The following is a 17032-nucleotide window of genomic DNA, read 5'->3' on the forward strand; positions in this document are numbered from 1 at the left end:
CTCCTGCTCCTCGTTTTTTCCCATGTTCTCGATCAGATTTTAATTAACTCGAGCTTCATGCCACGTAGAAAAATCATGGATGCTATAGATTCCAGTATCAATTATGTTTGATGCGTATCAGTTGAAATAGGGATGGGCACACTAAAGTAAAGTTTGGACAGTTTCATTTGATTTTTATATTGATTATGTAACTTGTCAAATCCAGTAAGAATGTGGGTGGAGAGATGCAATCATGCAGCTTGATCACCTCAAATTTCAATCATCATGACGTGCATCACGAATTTTGGAGTGCACCTTGGTCCTTGGTAGGCGTGTGGCAAGTCTAATTTCTCTTACAAAGGATATAATTTTAGTTGTTTTCAATAATATTTGGGGGCTTGTCAAGAGAAGTATTCTAGATTACTTTGGACAACGAGCCGCACTCGTGCTGCTCGTGCTGCTTTGAATTATTTCCAGTTTAATCATGGGTCCACATGACTTCATACATTGGTGATGGAATTAGCGAGAAGTTAAAGGGTTTTCATGTAAATAAATTAGCAATTCCAGACATCAAATGGATAGACTCACTACAAGTCTGGAACCACCATGATTTAACGAACAAATGCATCATTATTTTAATCCCCTAGGATTCTGCCATGTCATTCTGAGGTCAAAACACCGGCCCACACTCCATGATAGAGGAATCGGATGCTTGGCGCTTAAGAGTCCTCCATTTTTTCTTCATTTCCTATGCATTAGCAGGAGGATCCGAGTGCGTGCTGCTCCTTCGTCAATCCACTGCCCGTTTGTCGCCAACTTTTGACCAACTAGAAATTAAAAGAACAGCGACAGTGTCTCCTGAGGTAGATGAACTTTATAAATGGCCAGCTGAAGAATACTATAACCTTGCGAACTTTTTCCCTTTGGTCACGGACTCAATGATTAATACTACTCACGACAAGTCTCACCCATCATCCCTCAACCTTGCGTGCAAGAGAGGGATATCATATGCGTTTGTTGTGAGGAGGCCGTTTCATGGTCACCATCGGCGAGGGAGGACCATGACAACAATAGAATGCTGTTTTTTTTTTGTGTTAAAATAAAAAAGTCATACAGTTTTACCATGTATACATTCAAAAAAATAAAAAAATAATAAATTACAGGATGCTTTAAACAACTTCTTTTTCACAATACAGGGTATTTTTGAAACGACTAGACTACAAAATCACCCAGTCCACAGTTTCGTTGGCATTTTTGTTGGCAGAATATATTCATGTTAGAACTATATGAAATACCATTTTTTTTTAAAAAAAAATTTGGCTTGAAACGCCATGCTGCTACTAACCTTAACTTAAATATCCGAAAGTAAGAGGTGGCGCCGTCCCATGATGAAATGTTGGCCTTCAGTAGATGCACCGGGCGGTGACGCACGCGCAGATTAGCGGGTAGAGAGGAGGAAGGGAAGGCTAGTGCGAGCTGGTCGGTGGAATCTTGGTCTGGTCACCGCCAAAGTCATCAGCCATCGAGCCTGCGGCGTTCGGGCGCGGGTCCGCTTTCAGAAAAAGAAAGATTCATCATACGACAACAAATAGTTTCGCAAACAAATTCACTAGATTTCCTTCTCTCCAACCCGCCCTGAACCGATGGAAATGGGACCCGCTAACGACACGTCAACTGTGGTTTTGGTCATTGGATTCGTCATATAGGTTTTGGTCATCCGATTAGATCTCTTATTTCCGCAGAATGGGTGGCGGGCGGTCTCGGCCCCACTGCCGGTTCCATGCGCCTTTCTCCGCGCCTGCTTTTCCCACACTTGAATAAAGTGGGCACGCTCCTCCGTACCCCAAGATGAAAATTTCTTATTTTTTCACGGCATCGTTGCAGGATATGAAGAAGATTATATCGCAAAACATGCTAACCCAGCTTTCCTTTCCACTCTAAAAGCCACAGAAAACAGGGAAAATTGTTGCTCTCACACTAAGAGATGGCTACTCTTCTCTGGCTACTCTTCTTCCAGCTGCTTCTCTCCTCAGCATCGAAAGCTCAGATGCCCGGTAAGTTCCATGAGATCTTATGCTGATTTGTATGAGAAGTTTTGTGGATGTTTCTGTTCTATTATTGTCGCTCATTTGGGCATTTATTCTGACATTTGTAGACTGTTCTAGCTGCAAGAATTTTGATTTCATGTCCGGAGTATTATAGTTCAACTGTATGCAACAACCAAATTTGGGTCTTAAAACTTAGAAAAGGTAAGTGGTGAAGTGAAATATAAAACCAGATGGAATTTCGAAACACTATGCATCTGAGGCTCAGTGAAACAGAAGAAAATTTCGAATCAAGTTACTAAAGGAGTGAGAAATGTACACTTGAAAAGGCATATGCGATTAATAATCTTGTAGTTCTAATTAATAAGAAATATCCGTAATTATGTCTCACGTATAGCTCCATTTCGAATCCTAATGATCGTTTCTCCCAAATCTGGCTAATTTGTATGATATCAAAGCGTTTGTTAGGCTTGCTGTCCTTTAAATTTCACTTGTAATTCATCCTATCCACGTGATTACTTAAAATGATAGGACGGCACTGGAATTTAGCATGTACTAGCAGATTAAGTATCCCAGCTTGTTGTTGATTCATTCCTACATGAGGTTCAAAGAATTTTTTTTTGAAAAAAACGAAAGTTTGTTCTTCTGCGTACTGTTATATACAACTCTCTGTATTGCTATAATATTGGGTCAATCTAAAAAATAATAATTTTGGTTCTGCTGCTTGAAATTAACAATCTGATTTGACCAATCTCTTACCTGAATGATGATTTTTGAGACAGGTTTCGTAAGTCTGGATTGTGGAGGTAAAGATGAGCATACAGATGATATTGGGCTTCAATGGATTCCTGATGATCAATTTATATATGGTGGTCAAACTGCCACCATATCTAACCCAGGTGAGAACCCCAAGCAATACATGAAAGTAAGATATTTCCCTGCGGATAGCAGAAAGTATTGCTACACATTAAGTGTGAAGACTAGAACCCGCTACCTCGTAAGAGCAAGTTTCTTATATGGAAACTTTGACAAAAGTAATGTTTATCCGATGTTTGACCTCTCTCTTGGGGCAACTCATTGGTCAACTATTGTAATTTCTGATGCAAATGTAATTGAAGTTCGAGAGTTGACTTTGCTGGCTTCTTCTCGCTTGATAAGTGTGTGTGTGTCAAATGCTACCACCGGGCAACCATTCATTTCTACCCTTGAGCTTCGTCAGTTTAATGGTTCACTCTATTATACGACCTATGAAACTCAGTTCTTTCTCAGCCTATCTGCAAGAATAAATTTTGGTGCCGAGAACAATGATTCAGTAAGGTATGTACATTCAATCAGTTAAAAGAATAATGTACAATTTTATGCTATGGTTAATTTTATCGTCGGCGTAAATAGGCTTTCTTTTTAGTGCAAATTGGCTGGCAATATTATATTCAGCATCATCCTCAATTGTGGAATTTTTCTATGCCTATTAAGTCAAACAACCATCCATGATCACATGGTGTTTGTACAAAACCTAGATGGAAGATAAGATCCATGAAGCGATATTTCATGGATCCCAGACCATCCAAAATGTGCACGGCTCAGTTGTGTCAAACAAAGATGTGTGTTGGAGTGGAGGCAACTCTTATTGGGGCATACTCGCTAATAAGTCATACACAAAATGGCTGAATGTGGAACCTAAATTCATACTTCATGATTAGGCTCAATTGCACTCAAATAAAACAAAAGGTTACAACTGGATTGCGTAATATATTATCTAGGTGTATGTGGATATTTTCGTTTATGTTCATGCATGTGTGCTAAGTGTGCACGTGTCTGTAATTTGTTTAGGTTTACACTGAAATATTTACATATGTAGAGAACCACATCTACAACATAACATATTTACAGCAAGAATTTGCAACAGAAGATGCACAAATTGTATGTTATGCAATATTTAAATATGTGGGGATGGTAAAGCATGTAAATGGCAATATGACTACCAAAAAGATTGGATAACAAATGGTCATAGTGCAAGATCTAAAATACAAAGTGAAAAGGATGCTATAGGACACAAAAACATGGAAGAGATATTGGAAGTGCATGGAAGTGCTAAAGCAAACGGAGCAGCAAAATTCGTGAAAGTCCAATTTACAGTAAACCGGTTAAGCAGTTGGGCTATAATTGGAAACGACATAAGAGAGGGGGGCAGGGAATGGAGGTGTAAAAAGTTATGGTATATCATTATTTTATATATTGGGTTTTTTCTGCTTTTGACACTGATTTCATGCAATAGCATATATTTCCAGCACTTTCTCCACATGTTATAATTGACCTAACATCTATATTCTTATCCAAAACTGAACAAGTTGATTCACAGCATGGGCTGATTGAGTCACATGATTATTACATAATCTATATATACTATGAATATGAGCTCAAGGAGCAACAATCCTACATCTGAAGAGGGGGGTGGGAGAGAAAGATTCAGTACTTGGGAACCTTATGAATTACCACTGAAATTAATGATTACAGAAATAAAAAAGTCTACTAGCGTATTATTGCATTACAAGCACATTTTTCGCAACTTTGGTTAACTTTGTTGTGATGCTAGGTTTGTAATACAGGGAAAAAACTTAAAAAATGACATAACAACATATTCTTTTCATAGTTCTCTTGTGCATTAGCCATCTTACCACTTCCTTCCCTGCCTCGCGAGCCCCTCGCCCAATTTCTTTTGTGTGCATGTGCATGTGCTTGGCCTTTTGACTTGACTTAAGGGAACTCTTCATTATTGTTTCAGGTTTCCAGATGATCCATTTGATAGAATATGGGAATCTGATTCTGCAAGAAGGGCAAATTACCTTGTTGATGTTGCTCCGGGGACTGAAAAAATATCCACTGAAAAGCCAATAGATGTTAGCACTGGTGAAATGCCACCAGAAAAGGTGATGCAGACAGCTGTGGTGGGTCAAAATGGTTCTTTGACATATCGACTAGACTTGGATGGTTTTCCAGCAAATGGCTGGGCATTCTCATACTTCGCAGAAATTGATGATTTTGGTCCAGATGACACCAGGAAATTTAAGCTAGTAATTCCAGGCATGCCGGCATTTAGTAAACCCACTGTTGATGTTCAAGAAAATGCTCAAGGGAAGTACCGGCTCTATGAACCAGGATATAACAATGTGTCCCTACCATTTGTCTTCTCTTTTGGGTTTAGAAAAACGAATGATTCATCCAAGGGACCTATCTTGAATGCTTTGGAGATTTATAAATACCTGCAGATAAATTTTGGTTCTCAAGATGGTAAGCCTGGATCTTTCTCATTAGATGCATAAATGCATTAGCTTAAAACGTAGTCCTGAATGAGAAAGAAAATGTATCAAAATCTTTTATCTGTTAACAACATTGCAGCAACTGCCATGGGAAGTTTCGTTTCACACTATCAAGAGGCAGATTGGGCCCGAGAAGGTGGTGATCCATGTGTACCAGCTTCATGGTCTTGGGTGCAGTGTAATTCAGATCAACAACCAAGAGTAGTTTCAATGTACTTGGTACCGCGTCCTTTATGTCATGTTTCTTTATTGTAATTTTTTCAAGTTGGTGACCTATATATGCTCATCCATTTACCATTATTCAAAAATTCTATCAAAACTAAAATTATCGGGTATTTGGCAGCAATTTATCTGGGAAGAATCTGGCAGGGAATTTTCCTTTAGAACTGACAAAGTTACCAGACTTGGTTGAATTGTAAGATTTGAATGCCTACCCTGTTTTTTTAAGACATATTAAATATTTATTTTTTAAAGTCTTAATTGTCATATTGTAACAAAGAATATCTGGTTATTATAGGCGGCTTGATGGGAACTTACTTACTGGTCCAATACCTGATTTTGGTGGATGCCCAAATCTGGAGTATATGTAAGTTTACAAGTGTCTTGGTTACTAATCTCGTACTTTTTCCATGTACTCAAATTAAAATACCTCTTGGCTTACTGCAGTCATCTTGAGAACAATGAACTCAGTGGTGCATTACCTTCATCCTTGGCGGACCTACCAAGTCTACGAGAACTGTAAGTTTTGCAACCAAATCCATGACAAGTATAACATCACTTAACAATTGGGCTTCATCCAACAAAGTACTTCGAATACTCAAAACTAGGCATTTTCTTGTAAGTTTTACAATGGAATCCATGGCAAGTGTAACATCAGTTAACAATTAATGGTTTGGGCTTTGTCCAACAAAGTACTTCAAATACTCAAAACTAGGCAATTCATGGCTTCCACATTTTTAGGAAATTGAACTCCTTCAATCTCTCACTCTATATATATGTGTGTGTGTGTGTGTTGCACATATGGCCCTAAGTAAAAGATTTAATTACATCACATTATTTGCTGCAGGTACGTTCAGAATAATATGTTGTCTGGATTGGTGCCGCAAAGGCTTCTCAGTAAAAATATCATTTTCAAGTGGGTATTACTTTATTAGTACAGGCAAATTAATTTCATATATGTCACTTTATTCTTCAAGATACAAAATTGAAATCAAGAAAATGGCCTGTGCATGCTAATTAACCCATCATAAGGTGGCATTTGGTTAGCAAAGGAGAACAGCTGTAAGTTTGAGATATCTGCTTCAAGCTAGCAATAGAGCACGTAGATACAATACACGTGAGACATGAATCTCCAGTAGTAAAAACACCTCTTTCCCTTTGTGCAGAGGAAGTAGAACTAAACACCATAAAGTAGCAAATCAACAAGAGCCTAGGGATTTTGATGTGGAAAACCCCTCAAGGAAAACCATGGGATCTAGTCCTGCCAAACCATGCACTACAGACTTATGGGTGTAGAATGCTTGTTTTTCCTCCCTAAGCAATCCTAGAGGATAACGATTCAAGAGAACATCCCTCTTGAATCACAATTCTCTCTAGGTCAAACAAGAGGATATCAAACATCAAGAGAATAAGTTCTTGGCATACACGAGATCTTCTCAAGGGCCATTGCTTGGTGCAATTGTAAAAGGCTTGGGCTGACCGGTGTGATAGTGCAGGTCCGAGTCCTGTGGCAGCAATTTTAATTCAAAAGAAGGCCAAAGGTTAGGTCCATCTCCAATCTGATTCTCCCAGGATTCCAGATTGCCGGGACCATAACTGGGTAATGGCCCTTTAAACAGAAAATAGTTTCTCACCAAAAGGACATGGGTTTCAACATACCAAACATAGGAACAGATACGCATAAATGGAGGATTCAAAAACCTTCTAACAATAGCAATTTGGAGATGCCAGGAACTGCGAACATGGACTTGCAGATGGGATTTCGCATGTCTGGTGCACAGCTTCTCTCCTTCAGGAAAAGTTTCCTGAACAATGGGGATGCTAGGCTTTTCCTCCTAAAGGTCTCCCACACAATAAGTCTCTCCCAGCGATGAATTGAAGACTATACCAGTCCTGATCTCTCCCCCTTCCTTATTTCATAACAAAACATAATGAATCATATTAAATTATTTTGTTTCTTTTTTTATTGTCTTATTGAAAGTTTCCCATGTCTTTGGATTTAGTTTCCTTTTTTGGTAAAAATAATAATAATATGCCGCTCTATTTCACCTAATCCAGCTCAATAATCAATGGGCTCTTCTCCTCTCATAAGGAGGGAAGTCAAACACATTCATGGGTGGTTGATAGAGTGATCTAACTGTTAACAATGTCATATATGAAATCTCTAAAATAGATGCAAGGTATCAACCAAGGTTCGCCGTACCGGTACCGAACCCCGTACCGGTGCCGCACTAGTATAGGCGTACCGAGTGTCGGTACGGTACCGTACGCTCGATACCGACCGTACCAACATTGGTGTACCGATACCGGTACCCATCGGTACGGGTACGGTACGCTCGGTACCGACTGGTACCGACCGGTACAGCGAACCTTGGACTATCAACTCTTTACCCAACAGATAGCCTTAAAATAAGTTTATCGTGTACCAAGCCTACTACAAAAATATTTATCTTGGAGATGCTATTGCTGAAGGACTACTGATTTTTATGCCATTTCATTTGTGGATGCACTTGATGCATCCATTTGTTTACTAGGCTTGAATTTAGACCCAGGAGTAAGAATCTAATGAAGACTAGGCAAACTTTTGAAGCAATATTGGTGTATGATATGTATCTAATGAATTGCATATTGGCTTTTTCCTTTTTTGAGCAAATTGTATATTGCCTATTGCACATCAAGTATGATCATACAGGGAAAGTTCATCTTTTTTCTGTAATAACAATTAGTAGCATCATCAGTCAAAGTGTCAAACTATTTCCCATAAAAAGATGGAGGCCTAATGATTTTTAGGTTGATCGTGATTGAGCAGATTTTGTCTGGCCATCAACCTAATGTCCACCTGCTAAATATTGGTGTCAGATTTGTGATCAGGGAAAATTTATGCGAGTATTCTACCTGAAACCTATAAGACCAGTTCTTGGGTTGCATACAAGTATCTGTTAGGAAGTTGTATTCTACCTGAAAACTCACCTCCAAAATTTTCTAGACTTCAAAAGATTGTAGATGAAAAGAGGACAGTAATTTTGACATAGGAAGTTGTATTCATCTGTAAAGCATGGATAAGCTACAGAGTCAAAAGAACCACAACCTTTGTTTTTTACTATAATAATGAATTATAAATTGGATAGGTACTTTGACTCACATTGATTTTTTCCCCTTTTTTGGGTATATGCATGTTCAGTTATTCAGGAAATCCGCATATTCACAAGGGAAAGAAAGACACAGGTCGCATAATAATTATCATCTGTTCTGTAACTGGAGTTTCTATGCTGCTGGTCATAATTGGTATAGCATACTACTTGTTCACACGGAAAAAAGGGAAAAATATCCCAAAAGGTACATCTAGAGAAATTTTGTAATGTTTCATTGTATCATTAGGACCACAGAAACCATAACTGAAACATCAAATCTTGCCTTCTCCAGATAAAGTTACCAGTGACCCTCCAGCTAAAAAGTTGAGTACTTTCTTCAGTGAAGTGGCGACAGAATCAGCACATAGGTATTCATTGTCTGAAATTGAAGATGCAACTGGGAAGTTTGAAAGGAGAATAGGCTCTGGAGGTTTTGGGATAGTATATTATGGAAAGATGGCAGATGGAAAAGAAATTGCAGTGAAAGTTCTCACCAATGATTCCTTCCAGGGAATCAGAGAGTTCCTAAATGAGGTAACTTCATCATAGTTGAAAAATTTATGTTACAATTTGTCTGGATTCTTTCGCATATATATGTTTGATGAAGATAGTAACTCTGACTGTTAAAAACCAACCATGTTGCTTCGCTTCTTGATGATTGATTATACGTATACCCATCATGTCTTCCAAAATGTATAATCAGCAAGACCCATTGCCACATATTTTTATGGAAATGATAAGATGTTATGTCCATGCACACTGTTAAACTTGACAGTTGTCGGTCTATATCAAAAATGTTAGATGTTGACATTAGTATGTTGGTCTCATTGTGACCAATGATGTGAACTACGAAATATTACTGTGTCCAAATTTCCAACTATCCAACTTGTCAAGAAACCTGCGGCTTGAAATATTTGGGGCACAAGTCACAGCTGTCTCTATACTTTGTTTTGGGTGGGACCTGTCAAGTAAGATGATCATGTATTTCAGGTGAATTCATGCATAAATCTTGTCCACTTCAGGCATTGCTGAACCCATTGGCTTTATATGTTCTTGATGTTCAGATGAAGCCTGCACCATCTCTACCACCTAAAGAAACAACACTTAAGACTAGATTGTAGAGAGAGCAACTTGTAATGCTCAACCACATTGAAGGTGTGCTCCTTCAAGGGATATAGGCTCTGAACCTACTAAAAGAAACTGCCACAAGCCCTACAAGAAGAGATACATAGTGAAGTACTACCACGCTTCTGAATTTGAAGGCAATCAACAGTTCTGCATGAACAAATGGTCAGGACTCCCATATTTATACTTTCATCGCTTAAGAACATAAATAATAGATGCCACACACCATTAACATATGTAGTGCATGATCAACTACACAAACAAAATCAGACTGACCAGCTTCATCAAATCTGTCAGTGGATCTCTTTGAGTATGACTGCTAGAAATTGTTACAGTAAGGTTAAACTGATATTATCATATCCATACGTTGAGATGTTTGATAATTTACCTTTTGCTCTACTTCAGCTGTTTAACGGAAAAGTCTTTTTTTTTTCCTCCCTCTTTTAAAGGTGACACTGCTTTCTAGAATTCATCATAGGAATCTCGTCACATTTCTCGGTTACAGCCAACAAGATGGGAAAAACATCCTTGTCTATGAATTTATGCATAATGGAACTTTAAAGGAGAACCTTCGTGGTAAGTTTCATACGGAACCATATGAAGATTTTGTTTTGAATATCAGGTCAATTTATTTATTTATTTAGTTATTTTGGGTTAGACACTGATTTATAAATTTTCACAGGACCTTCAGCTCAGGAAAGAACTCTTAATTGGATCAAGCGTCTTGAGATTGCAGAAGATGCTGCAAAAGGTTAAATTCCTAAACTACTGCTCTGTGAAAACTGTCACTTCTATTATCCAAAGCAAACAGCTTTCTTTAATTATGAAATGCATCAGGAATTGAGTACCTTCACACGGGCTGCTTTCCCACCATCATTCATAGGGATCTGAAGAGTAGCAACATTCTTCTTGACAAGCACATGAGAGCAAAGGTCTCGGATTTTGGTCTCTCAAAACCTGCAGTGGATGGTTCCCATGTCTCAAGCATTGTTCGCGGAACTGTTGGATATCTGGACCCTGAGTAAGACCCTATTCCTGCACAAATAGCAGACTAAAACCATTGCCTAAGTTTAAAGAGGCTGTCATTGCTAGTACCGTCATGATTAACATGCTGATAGTTTTGTACATAATAACACCTAACAAGTATGTGATTTCTGACTCTTATATGGCTAGGAATACTGCTTTTCAGATTGTATATTGATTAGTCAGATTTTAATGTCTCATTTTGTGACTAGTGAAAAATTGATCAGTCTGAAATATGAATAGGTACTACATCTCTCAGCAATTAACAGAAAAGAGCGATATCTACAGTTTTGGCGTTATTCTTCTGGAGCTGATATCAGGTCAAGAACCAATATCCAATGAAAACTTTGGCCTCAACTGCCGTAACATTGTGGCCTGGGTAAGTTTTTGCTACCATATAATTATCTTGTTCTCAATCAGAGGCTACAGCCTTTTTTTTAATTACTGATGCTGTTATTCATATCATAAAGCTTCTCCAAGTTCTAGCAGACTCGATGACATGGTTTTCTTTTTCTTGAAATATCTGACCCCGTGAGCAAACACACGGCAGGCAAAGTCATATATTGAGAATGGGAACATTGAGGCTGTCATTGACCCCATGCTGCCGGATGATTATAACGTGCAATCAGTGTGGAAGATTGCCGAGGCTGCAGTTATGTGTGTCAAACCGCATGGGATTCAAAGGCCAACTATATCAGAAGTGCTCAAGGAAATACAAGAAGCTATTGCAATCGAGCGAGTCTCGGGGCTTCATGGAGAATGCGCTGTTAAGGTAGTATCAAAGAAATCCATGTGCTCTTCTGTGAATATGGACATGATTGGCTCAGCTACTCCTGAACAAAATGTCTCTCTTCCTGAGTTGTTTGTGCAGCCAGGACTTCGATAGCTACCAATGCAGGTAGGTCTTGGAACTCTCCTGAGACAAAAATTTTGGCATGGAGACATTAAAGATATTTCTCCGCAGTGAAGTTGCTTAATTGGCTTTAACATTCTTCTTTCAGTGTGTATTTTGCTAGTCAACAGAAAGCAAAGTTTCTGCTGCGAAAGAGCACCTGCATGATTCTCATTCAAGTTCTTGTCAGGACATCCTTAGTTCTCCCGAGCATTTAAGTGATGACCCAACCTTGAAAACAGGCTTCTGTTATTGTCGCATGTAATCAGTTGTGGTATTGTGGTTCAAGACTTTGTCCTGTATAATGAGTAGGCATCAACTGGTACCCCTTTTTATTAATTAGCTTTTATCCTTTTTCGCCCATAAATATCTCATATTTTGTACCCACCCCCCTCGGCTGATGGGTGTGGACTTATCAGCTTTGTACGAAATAGCGATTTGAAACATGTAAGCAATTTCTTCATAAGAACTCTTGTTTTAACAGCACCCTCTTTAAATATTGGATGATGGATGTTGCTTGAACCTAGAAAGCTGACTGGTGCTGGAGAATCACAGTGTTGTCTTTTTCCTTCTACATGAGTTTCTAAAAGATGTCTTTTTTCTAAGTAGTAGAGACGGCCACCAAATTGTTGAGAACTTAGAAACCAAGCGTCATAAGATTGGCAAGAGAAAGGCATAACAAGAACTAGAAATCATCATGGTTCTAGGAATACCCTACACCATTTCAAGTAAGCTCTGAAGCTTGGATGGATCTTGAGAAAAGATGGGATGGGGGGTTCGGCAGGTCCCACCAATCGAGCATCACGTAGGAGTCCAGCATTAGAGTCTCTCTTGGAGTGCCAACGGCGTGGCACAAAGGTTTGGGGAGAGGCCAGGCAGGAATCTCCACCACCCGTGTCTTATTCCGAAGATTCAGAGAAAACAAAAACAAACAAACAAAAAAAGAGAGAGAAGGTAATGCAAGGGGCTGGAATCATTACGCCACTTATGACATTGAAACATTGGCGTTTGGTGACAACACCTAATGGTGATTCATCCATCAGGACCATCCACATAATAATTATTTGGGCAGCCAGCGTGGCTAATCAACTCATGAGCCAAATCTCCTCGCGAAACACAAAACGCTGATCATGTCCAGCACTAGGACCCCTGTTTTCAAGGTGCCCAGATTCAAGTTTTCATACGTGTGTAACAACGCCCAAGAAAACAAACACGTTCATTCATGCAGTCTGCAATTCAAGCTTGCTAAGTAGAAGCCAGTGCACCACAAAATAAAACTATTAACGACCACTGATCGACAAGACAAAATTTGGCCTAAAACCACGGGGGTCTTATTACAAAGATGTTTTCCATCAGTCTGTTTATGCTTGCAAAATGACATTCTAAATGCCCCACAAAATGAAAGGAAAGATGCTTGTGCTTCGATTTAACCATCCTTCAAGCATCGGCAAACCTGCAACAGACGAGGAAGACATCAGAGAAAAGCTAAGCTCATATACAACTTTCAGAGAGAATCACAGTGTTTGCGGTGTACAATCTTACCCCAGTTCAGAAAGCTTCATGTGGGCTTCAGCATAGTCGGCAAAGAAAGCATCCTCATCCTAAGAGCAATCAGCCAGACCATGAAAAAGAATTCAACAATCAGCTATGAAGAAAATGATAAGATGTAAAAGTAGCAAACCAATTAAGAACAAGCATCATACCGCAGCATATTTTTCCACAAGAGGGCGGAAAGCCGGGTCGGTCAGAAGGGCTTTGTCGGATGGAAGCTGGAGTAGGTCTTCCTTCTCACCAGTCAGAAGCTCCCTGTTAACATCAAATTCAAGGAAAAGAGTAGGGCACCCAAGTCCCCTTCAGACAACTATTTGCTATACATATAATCAAGGAGTGTATCGTATCGCAGCATCGCAGCATTATACAACTATTTAGGAGGAGCAATGAAAACACACTTGAAGTAAGAGTTATCAAAGATAAGCGGATTCGATGTCCAAGCCCCTTCAAAACCGGAGCGATCCTTGTGGCACCGTCCCTGTTAGGCAGAGAAGATGAATAATCAAGTAAAGACATTTTATCGAGAAAAATTGTCCACTGTAAATGCACCTTCCTTGCTTATCTCTCCCTATAGTTTATGGTTTCCAAGAAATAGTTAAAATTTATCGGCAAAAAAAGAAAAAAGATGGGTGCTCTGCGCTTGCAAATTAACAGCACATATAGTGCATATGATAAGCAAAGGAGGGAAAAGGGAACAAGCAGATAGCTGAACTCACCAGTGTGTGCCCACCGGACAGAGCAACGATGTCCTTATCAGTCAAGCCCATATGAGCAACAAATACATCTCTCAGGTGGTCACAACCTGTAATATTAGAACACAACACATGTAACACGGAAGTAGGAGAATGCATGTCGAAGGTGATTTTATAACAAGATCGACGGCAAGATCACTAATTTCTAAAGCAAAATGCCTCATTTTATGCACGGCGCAAGGGCGAATGCAGGTAATCCACAGGTCTTGTTATCAAAACAGATAGAAAGATCACAAGCAAACATGAACCAGTGCAGAGGATTACATCATCTGTTTACCACCATAGTCAGGGAGCTGTACACTGTAATGTTCCAATGGTAGCTGAAAGCCTAAAAGCATTATAAAAGTGACTAAATATTGCTATTTCACACATAAAATTTTGTATATAGAATCTCACATCATTTCAATAAGAAACATGATCAAGTGACCACAACTGCAATATCTTATATGCAGATCATTATGCCAACTCAAGATAGTTGTCAAACTGTGCTGCACAGCAATTATGCAATCTCTACGTGCAAGAAAAATCAGGATCTAAAGTAGGATGAAACCTAACACGAAGACTCTAAAGAATTCGACAGAATGGTACAGACTTTTACCTTTGGTAGCATCAGGCAGACGGCCTTCCTTGGGGGGTTCAGGCTTGTCCTGATACCGACGAAAAAGATGGATAAATATAAAGATCATATTTCAGACAACAAAAAGAAAATCAATAAAAACAGCAAAAGGACCGAAAACTTTTTTTTGTATGCAAAATTTCCCACAAAATCTCCCAATCTCTCTGACAAAAATATCAGTAACTGGATCACATGTCACACTAATTACATTATTGTGATCCAACGAGTGGTAGAAATCTGTTACCTTGATGGATGATGGATAGATTTAATACAGTTTATTCTAGGAATCATGAAACGTGAGTTTAAGTTTTTTTTTAAAAAAAAATTGAAGTATATTCCTCTAAAATCTCTTCTTTTTAATATAAAATTCCAAGAAAATACAGCATTGATTTCTAATATCGAAGAAAAAGAAGCTAAAAATCTCGAGAGCCTGAAATCCAAACCACATCTCTTGAATTCGTAAATAGAATTACCAAAAAAATTGAAAAAAAGCAAAGGTATCAAATCGAAACTACAATCACAGAATGAGCGAAGAGCTATACCTCCCGACCAGGATGGAAAGGAACCTCCGGCCCACCAGTGATCTCCACGGCCACAACTCCAGCCAGCTGAAATTAATCACTCCATCAACCAAGAAAAGTCCCAAAAACAAAGAAACCAAACAAATCGAACCAAAAGACTCAAATAAATGAAACCAAAATTGCCGTCAAAAGAACAAGATTAAACCCACCTGATAGAAATCCCCATAGGAGAGAATGGGGAATTGCTCCTTGATCGGCTCCAGCAATCGGACGGCGATCTCAAGCCCATTGTTCGCCTCGTGACCCTGCTCCGCCTTGTATCTCATGGTCCCGAACGGACCACCCGTCTTTGTGCTCACATCGTACGTCCCCGCCGAGTGCCACCTGAAATCACAGCCATCCATTATTATCTAACAATTTTCCTGAAAAAAACTCGATGAATATAGCAAAGATCCACCGAATGGACGGAGATCGTACGCCAGGCGGAGCATCAGAGGCGCGCAGTTCTTCTCCGCGATGAACCCACGAAGCTTCCGGCGGCACTTCTCGACCGCCTTCCGGTACTCCTCGCTCACTGTCGGGTACGACTTCCCCATCTCTCTCGACCGTCCGATCTCGATCACCTGCGTGACGATCAGATGGCAGCCGTCAGATCGGCGCACACCCAAGAGAGAACAAGAAAATGAGGGGCACCCTTTTTCCCTTACCTCGTAAATCCCTAGCTCGGAGCACACACCGCCACGAGGAAGACACGCTCTCTCCTCCTACTTATCTTCGGGAGCTTCCGAAGAGAAGCTTCTAGTAACTCCACGCCCCACCGTCCGATCTATCGTGATATACGGGCGAGATCTCGTAGCGTTTCTACGGCCAGGATCGGATGCCATAGCTTGATGTGCGGATCCCGGGCGTCGTTGCACTAATAGTAATTTCTGAGAAGTACATTTACGAAAATGTCCATAGGGTGATTTAGGCTTCTAGTTAGTTACTTGCGTGATAATGGGAGCCATCAAGGGTATATTAGGTCTTTTCTGGCTTGCAAGTGTGAACGCGGCTTGGGTTGGGGATGATTCCATCGCATTAATTGGAATGAAACGAATCGGATAATGCCACGTGGGGGGATAATGGTGGAGGGTTTGGTGGGGTGTTGACTGGACGGCCGATAATGCGGACTCCACGCTGGCGTCGGCGCAATTTACGGATACGGGCGCGGACTATGACATTATGCGCCGAATGGTCTTCCTTCGTGGGAGCCGGATCTGCTGCAAGACAACATTGTTGTGGTAATCGTGCAAACCATCTTGGTACAAGAAACGTGTCTCAGAAAGAAAATAAATAAATATTTATATAAATAATCCGCGACATCGAGCAATGTGCCTTTTTTGATGGTCTGGGCGAGTGCCCGAGGTACGCCCGGGTTCCGACTCGGGCGCCATCTCGCTTTGTTTATATTGAGTTATTGACAAAAGTTGTCTGGACCGGAACGGCCGGTCCAACTAGTTGAACTGGACCTGGTCGATCCGGTATTAATTTGTACATTGAATTGGTGAAAAAAAGAAGGGTTAAAACTGGATGAATGGAATGATCCGTTTGAACTGAACAAATTATAAAAATTTGATATCTAGACAGAAATTTTGGACTTAGATACTTCAATTTAAAAGTCTGAATTACTAATTTACTCTTCAAATATGAAGGCCCACCCCAAACTAATAAATAAATAAATAGAACCTAAAAATTAAAAAAAAAAAGCCTCCATGGTGAAGGGTTTTAGCATGTTATAATGCGCAGCGGAAGCTAGGGATTTTAAAATTTCTTAATAAAGTCCCTATGCATGAAACCCTTTTAAGCCTAGATCACCTTAATG

The 17032-nt window shown here is 39.7% G+C and overlaps 2 protein-coding genes across 4 annotated transcripts; one reads left to right on the forward strand and one right to left on the reverse strand.

Annotated features, from left to right (window-relative positions):
• Positions 1-1804: 1804 nt before the first annotated feature.
• LOC103702853 (probable LRR receptor-like serine/threonine-protein kinase At1g67720) lies at positions 1805-12253 on the forward strand. Of its 3 annotated transcripts, XM_008785446.4 has the most exons (17): positions 1807-2033; positions 2807-3341; positions 4807-5312; positions 5421-5553; positions 5685-5756; positions 5859-5927; positions 6008-6079; positions 6408-6476; positions 8742-8896; positions 8984-9225; positions 10266-10392; positions 10499-10567; positions 10654-10837; positions 11083-11218; positions 11390-11611; positions 11711-11737; positions 11841-12253. In XM_008785446.4, exons 1-16 carry the CDS (start codon positions 1964-1966, stop codon positions 11723-11725), a joined length of 2676 nt encoding a protein of 891 aa, XP_008783668.3. In that variant the 5' UTR covers positions 1807-1963; the 3' UTR covers positions 11726-11737; positions 11841-12253. The 3 variants fall into 3 exon arrangements, with proteins under 3 accessions (XP_038980917.1, XP_008783668.3, XP_038980916.1); XM_039124988.1 differs by having other exon boundaries at positions 11390-11737; XM_039124989.1 differs by lacking the exons at positions 11711-11737; positions 11841-12253 and having other exon boundaries at positions 1805-2033; positions 11310-11696.
• Positions 12254-12918: 665 nt separating this feature from the next.
• LOC103702852 (L-ascorbate peroxidase 1, cytosolic) lies at positions 12919-16009 on the reverse strand. The gene is made up of 10 exons (XM_039124990.1): positions 15879-16009; positions 15649-15794; positions 15381-15555; positions 15193-15258; positions 14633-14681; positions 13999-14084; positions 13681-13760; positions 13435-13537; positions 13274-13332; positions 12919-13184 (listed from the first exon to the last, which is right to left on the reverse strand). Exons 2-10 carry the CDS (start codon positions 15765-15767, stop codon positions 13169-13171), a joined length of 753 nt encoding a protein of 250 aa, XP_038980918.1. The 5' UTR covers positions 15768-15794; positions 15879-16009; the 3' UTR covers positions 12919-13168.
• Between the last annotated feature and the right edge of the window lie 1023 nt (positions 16010-17032).

Source organism: Phoenix dactylifera, chromosome 3 (assembly GCF_009389715.1).
Source record: "Phoenix dactylifera cultivar Barhee BC4 chromosome 3, palm_55x_up_171113_PBpolish2nd_filt_p, whole genome shotgun sequence".
Classification (NCBI taxonomy): domain Eukaryota; kingdom Viridiplantae; phylum Streptophyta; class Magnoliopsida; order Arecales; family Arecaceae; genus Phoenix; species Phoenix dactylifera.

Bases quoted from the DNA above. Each gene is read 5' to 3' on its own strand.
- LOC103702853 (XM_039124988.1), top strand. From the start codon at position 1,964: ATGGCTACTCTTCTCTGGCTACTCTTCTTCCAGCTGCTTCTCTCCTCA. The intron at 6,477-8,741 runs GTGGGTATTACT...ATGCATGTTCAG, and splicing joins AGTAAAAATATCATTTTCAA to TTATTCAGGAAATCCGCATA. The intron at 9,226-10,265 runs GTAACTTCATCA...CCTCTTTTAAAG, and splicing joins TCAGAGAGTTCCTAAATGAG to GTGACACTGCTTTCTAGAAT.
- LOC103702852 (XM_039124990.1), bottom strand. From the start codon at position 15,767: ATGGGGAAGTCGTACCCGACAGTGAGCGAGGAGTACCGGAAGGCGGTC. The intron at 15,259-15,380 runs GTGGGTTTAATC...GATTAATTTCAG, and splicing joins CCTATGGGGATTTCTATCAG to CTGGCTGGAGTTGTGGCCGT. The intron at 13,333-13,434 runs GTATGATGCTTG...GATTGCTCTTAG, and splicing joins TTGTGGAAAAATATGCTGCG to GATGAGGATGCTTTCTTTGC.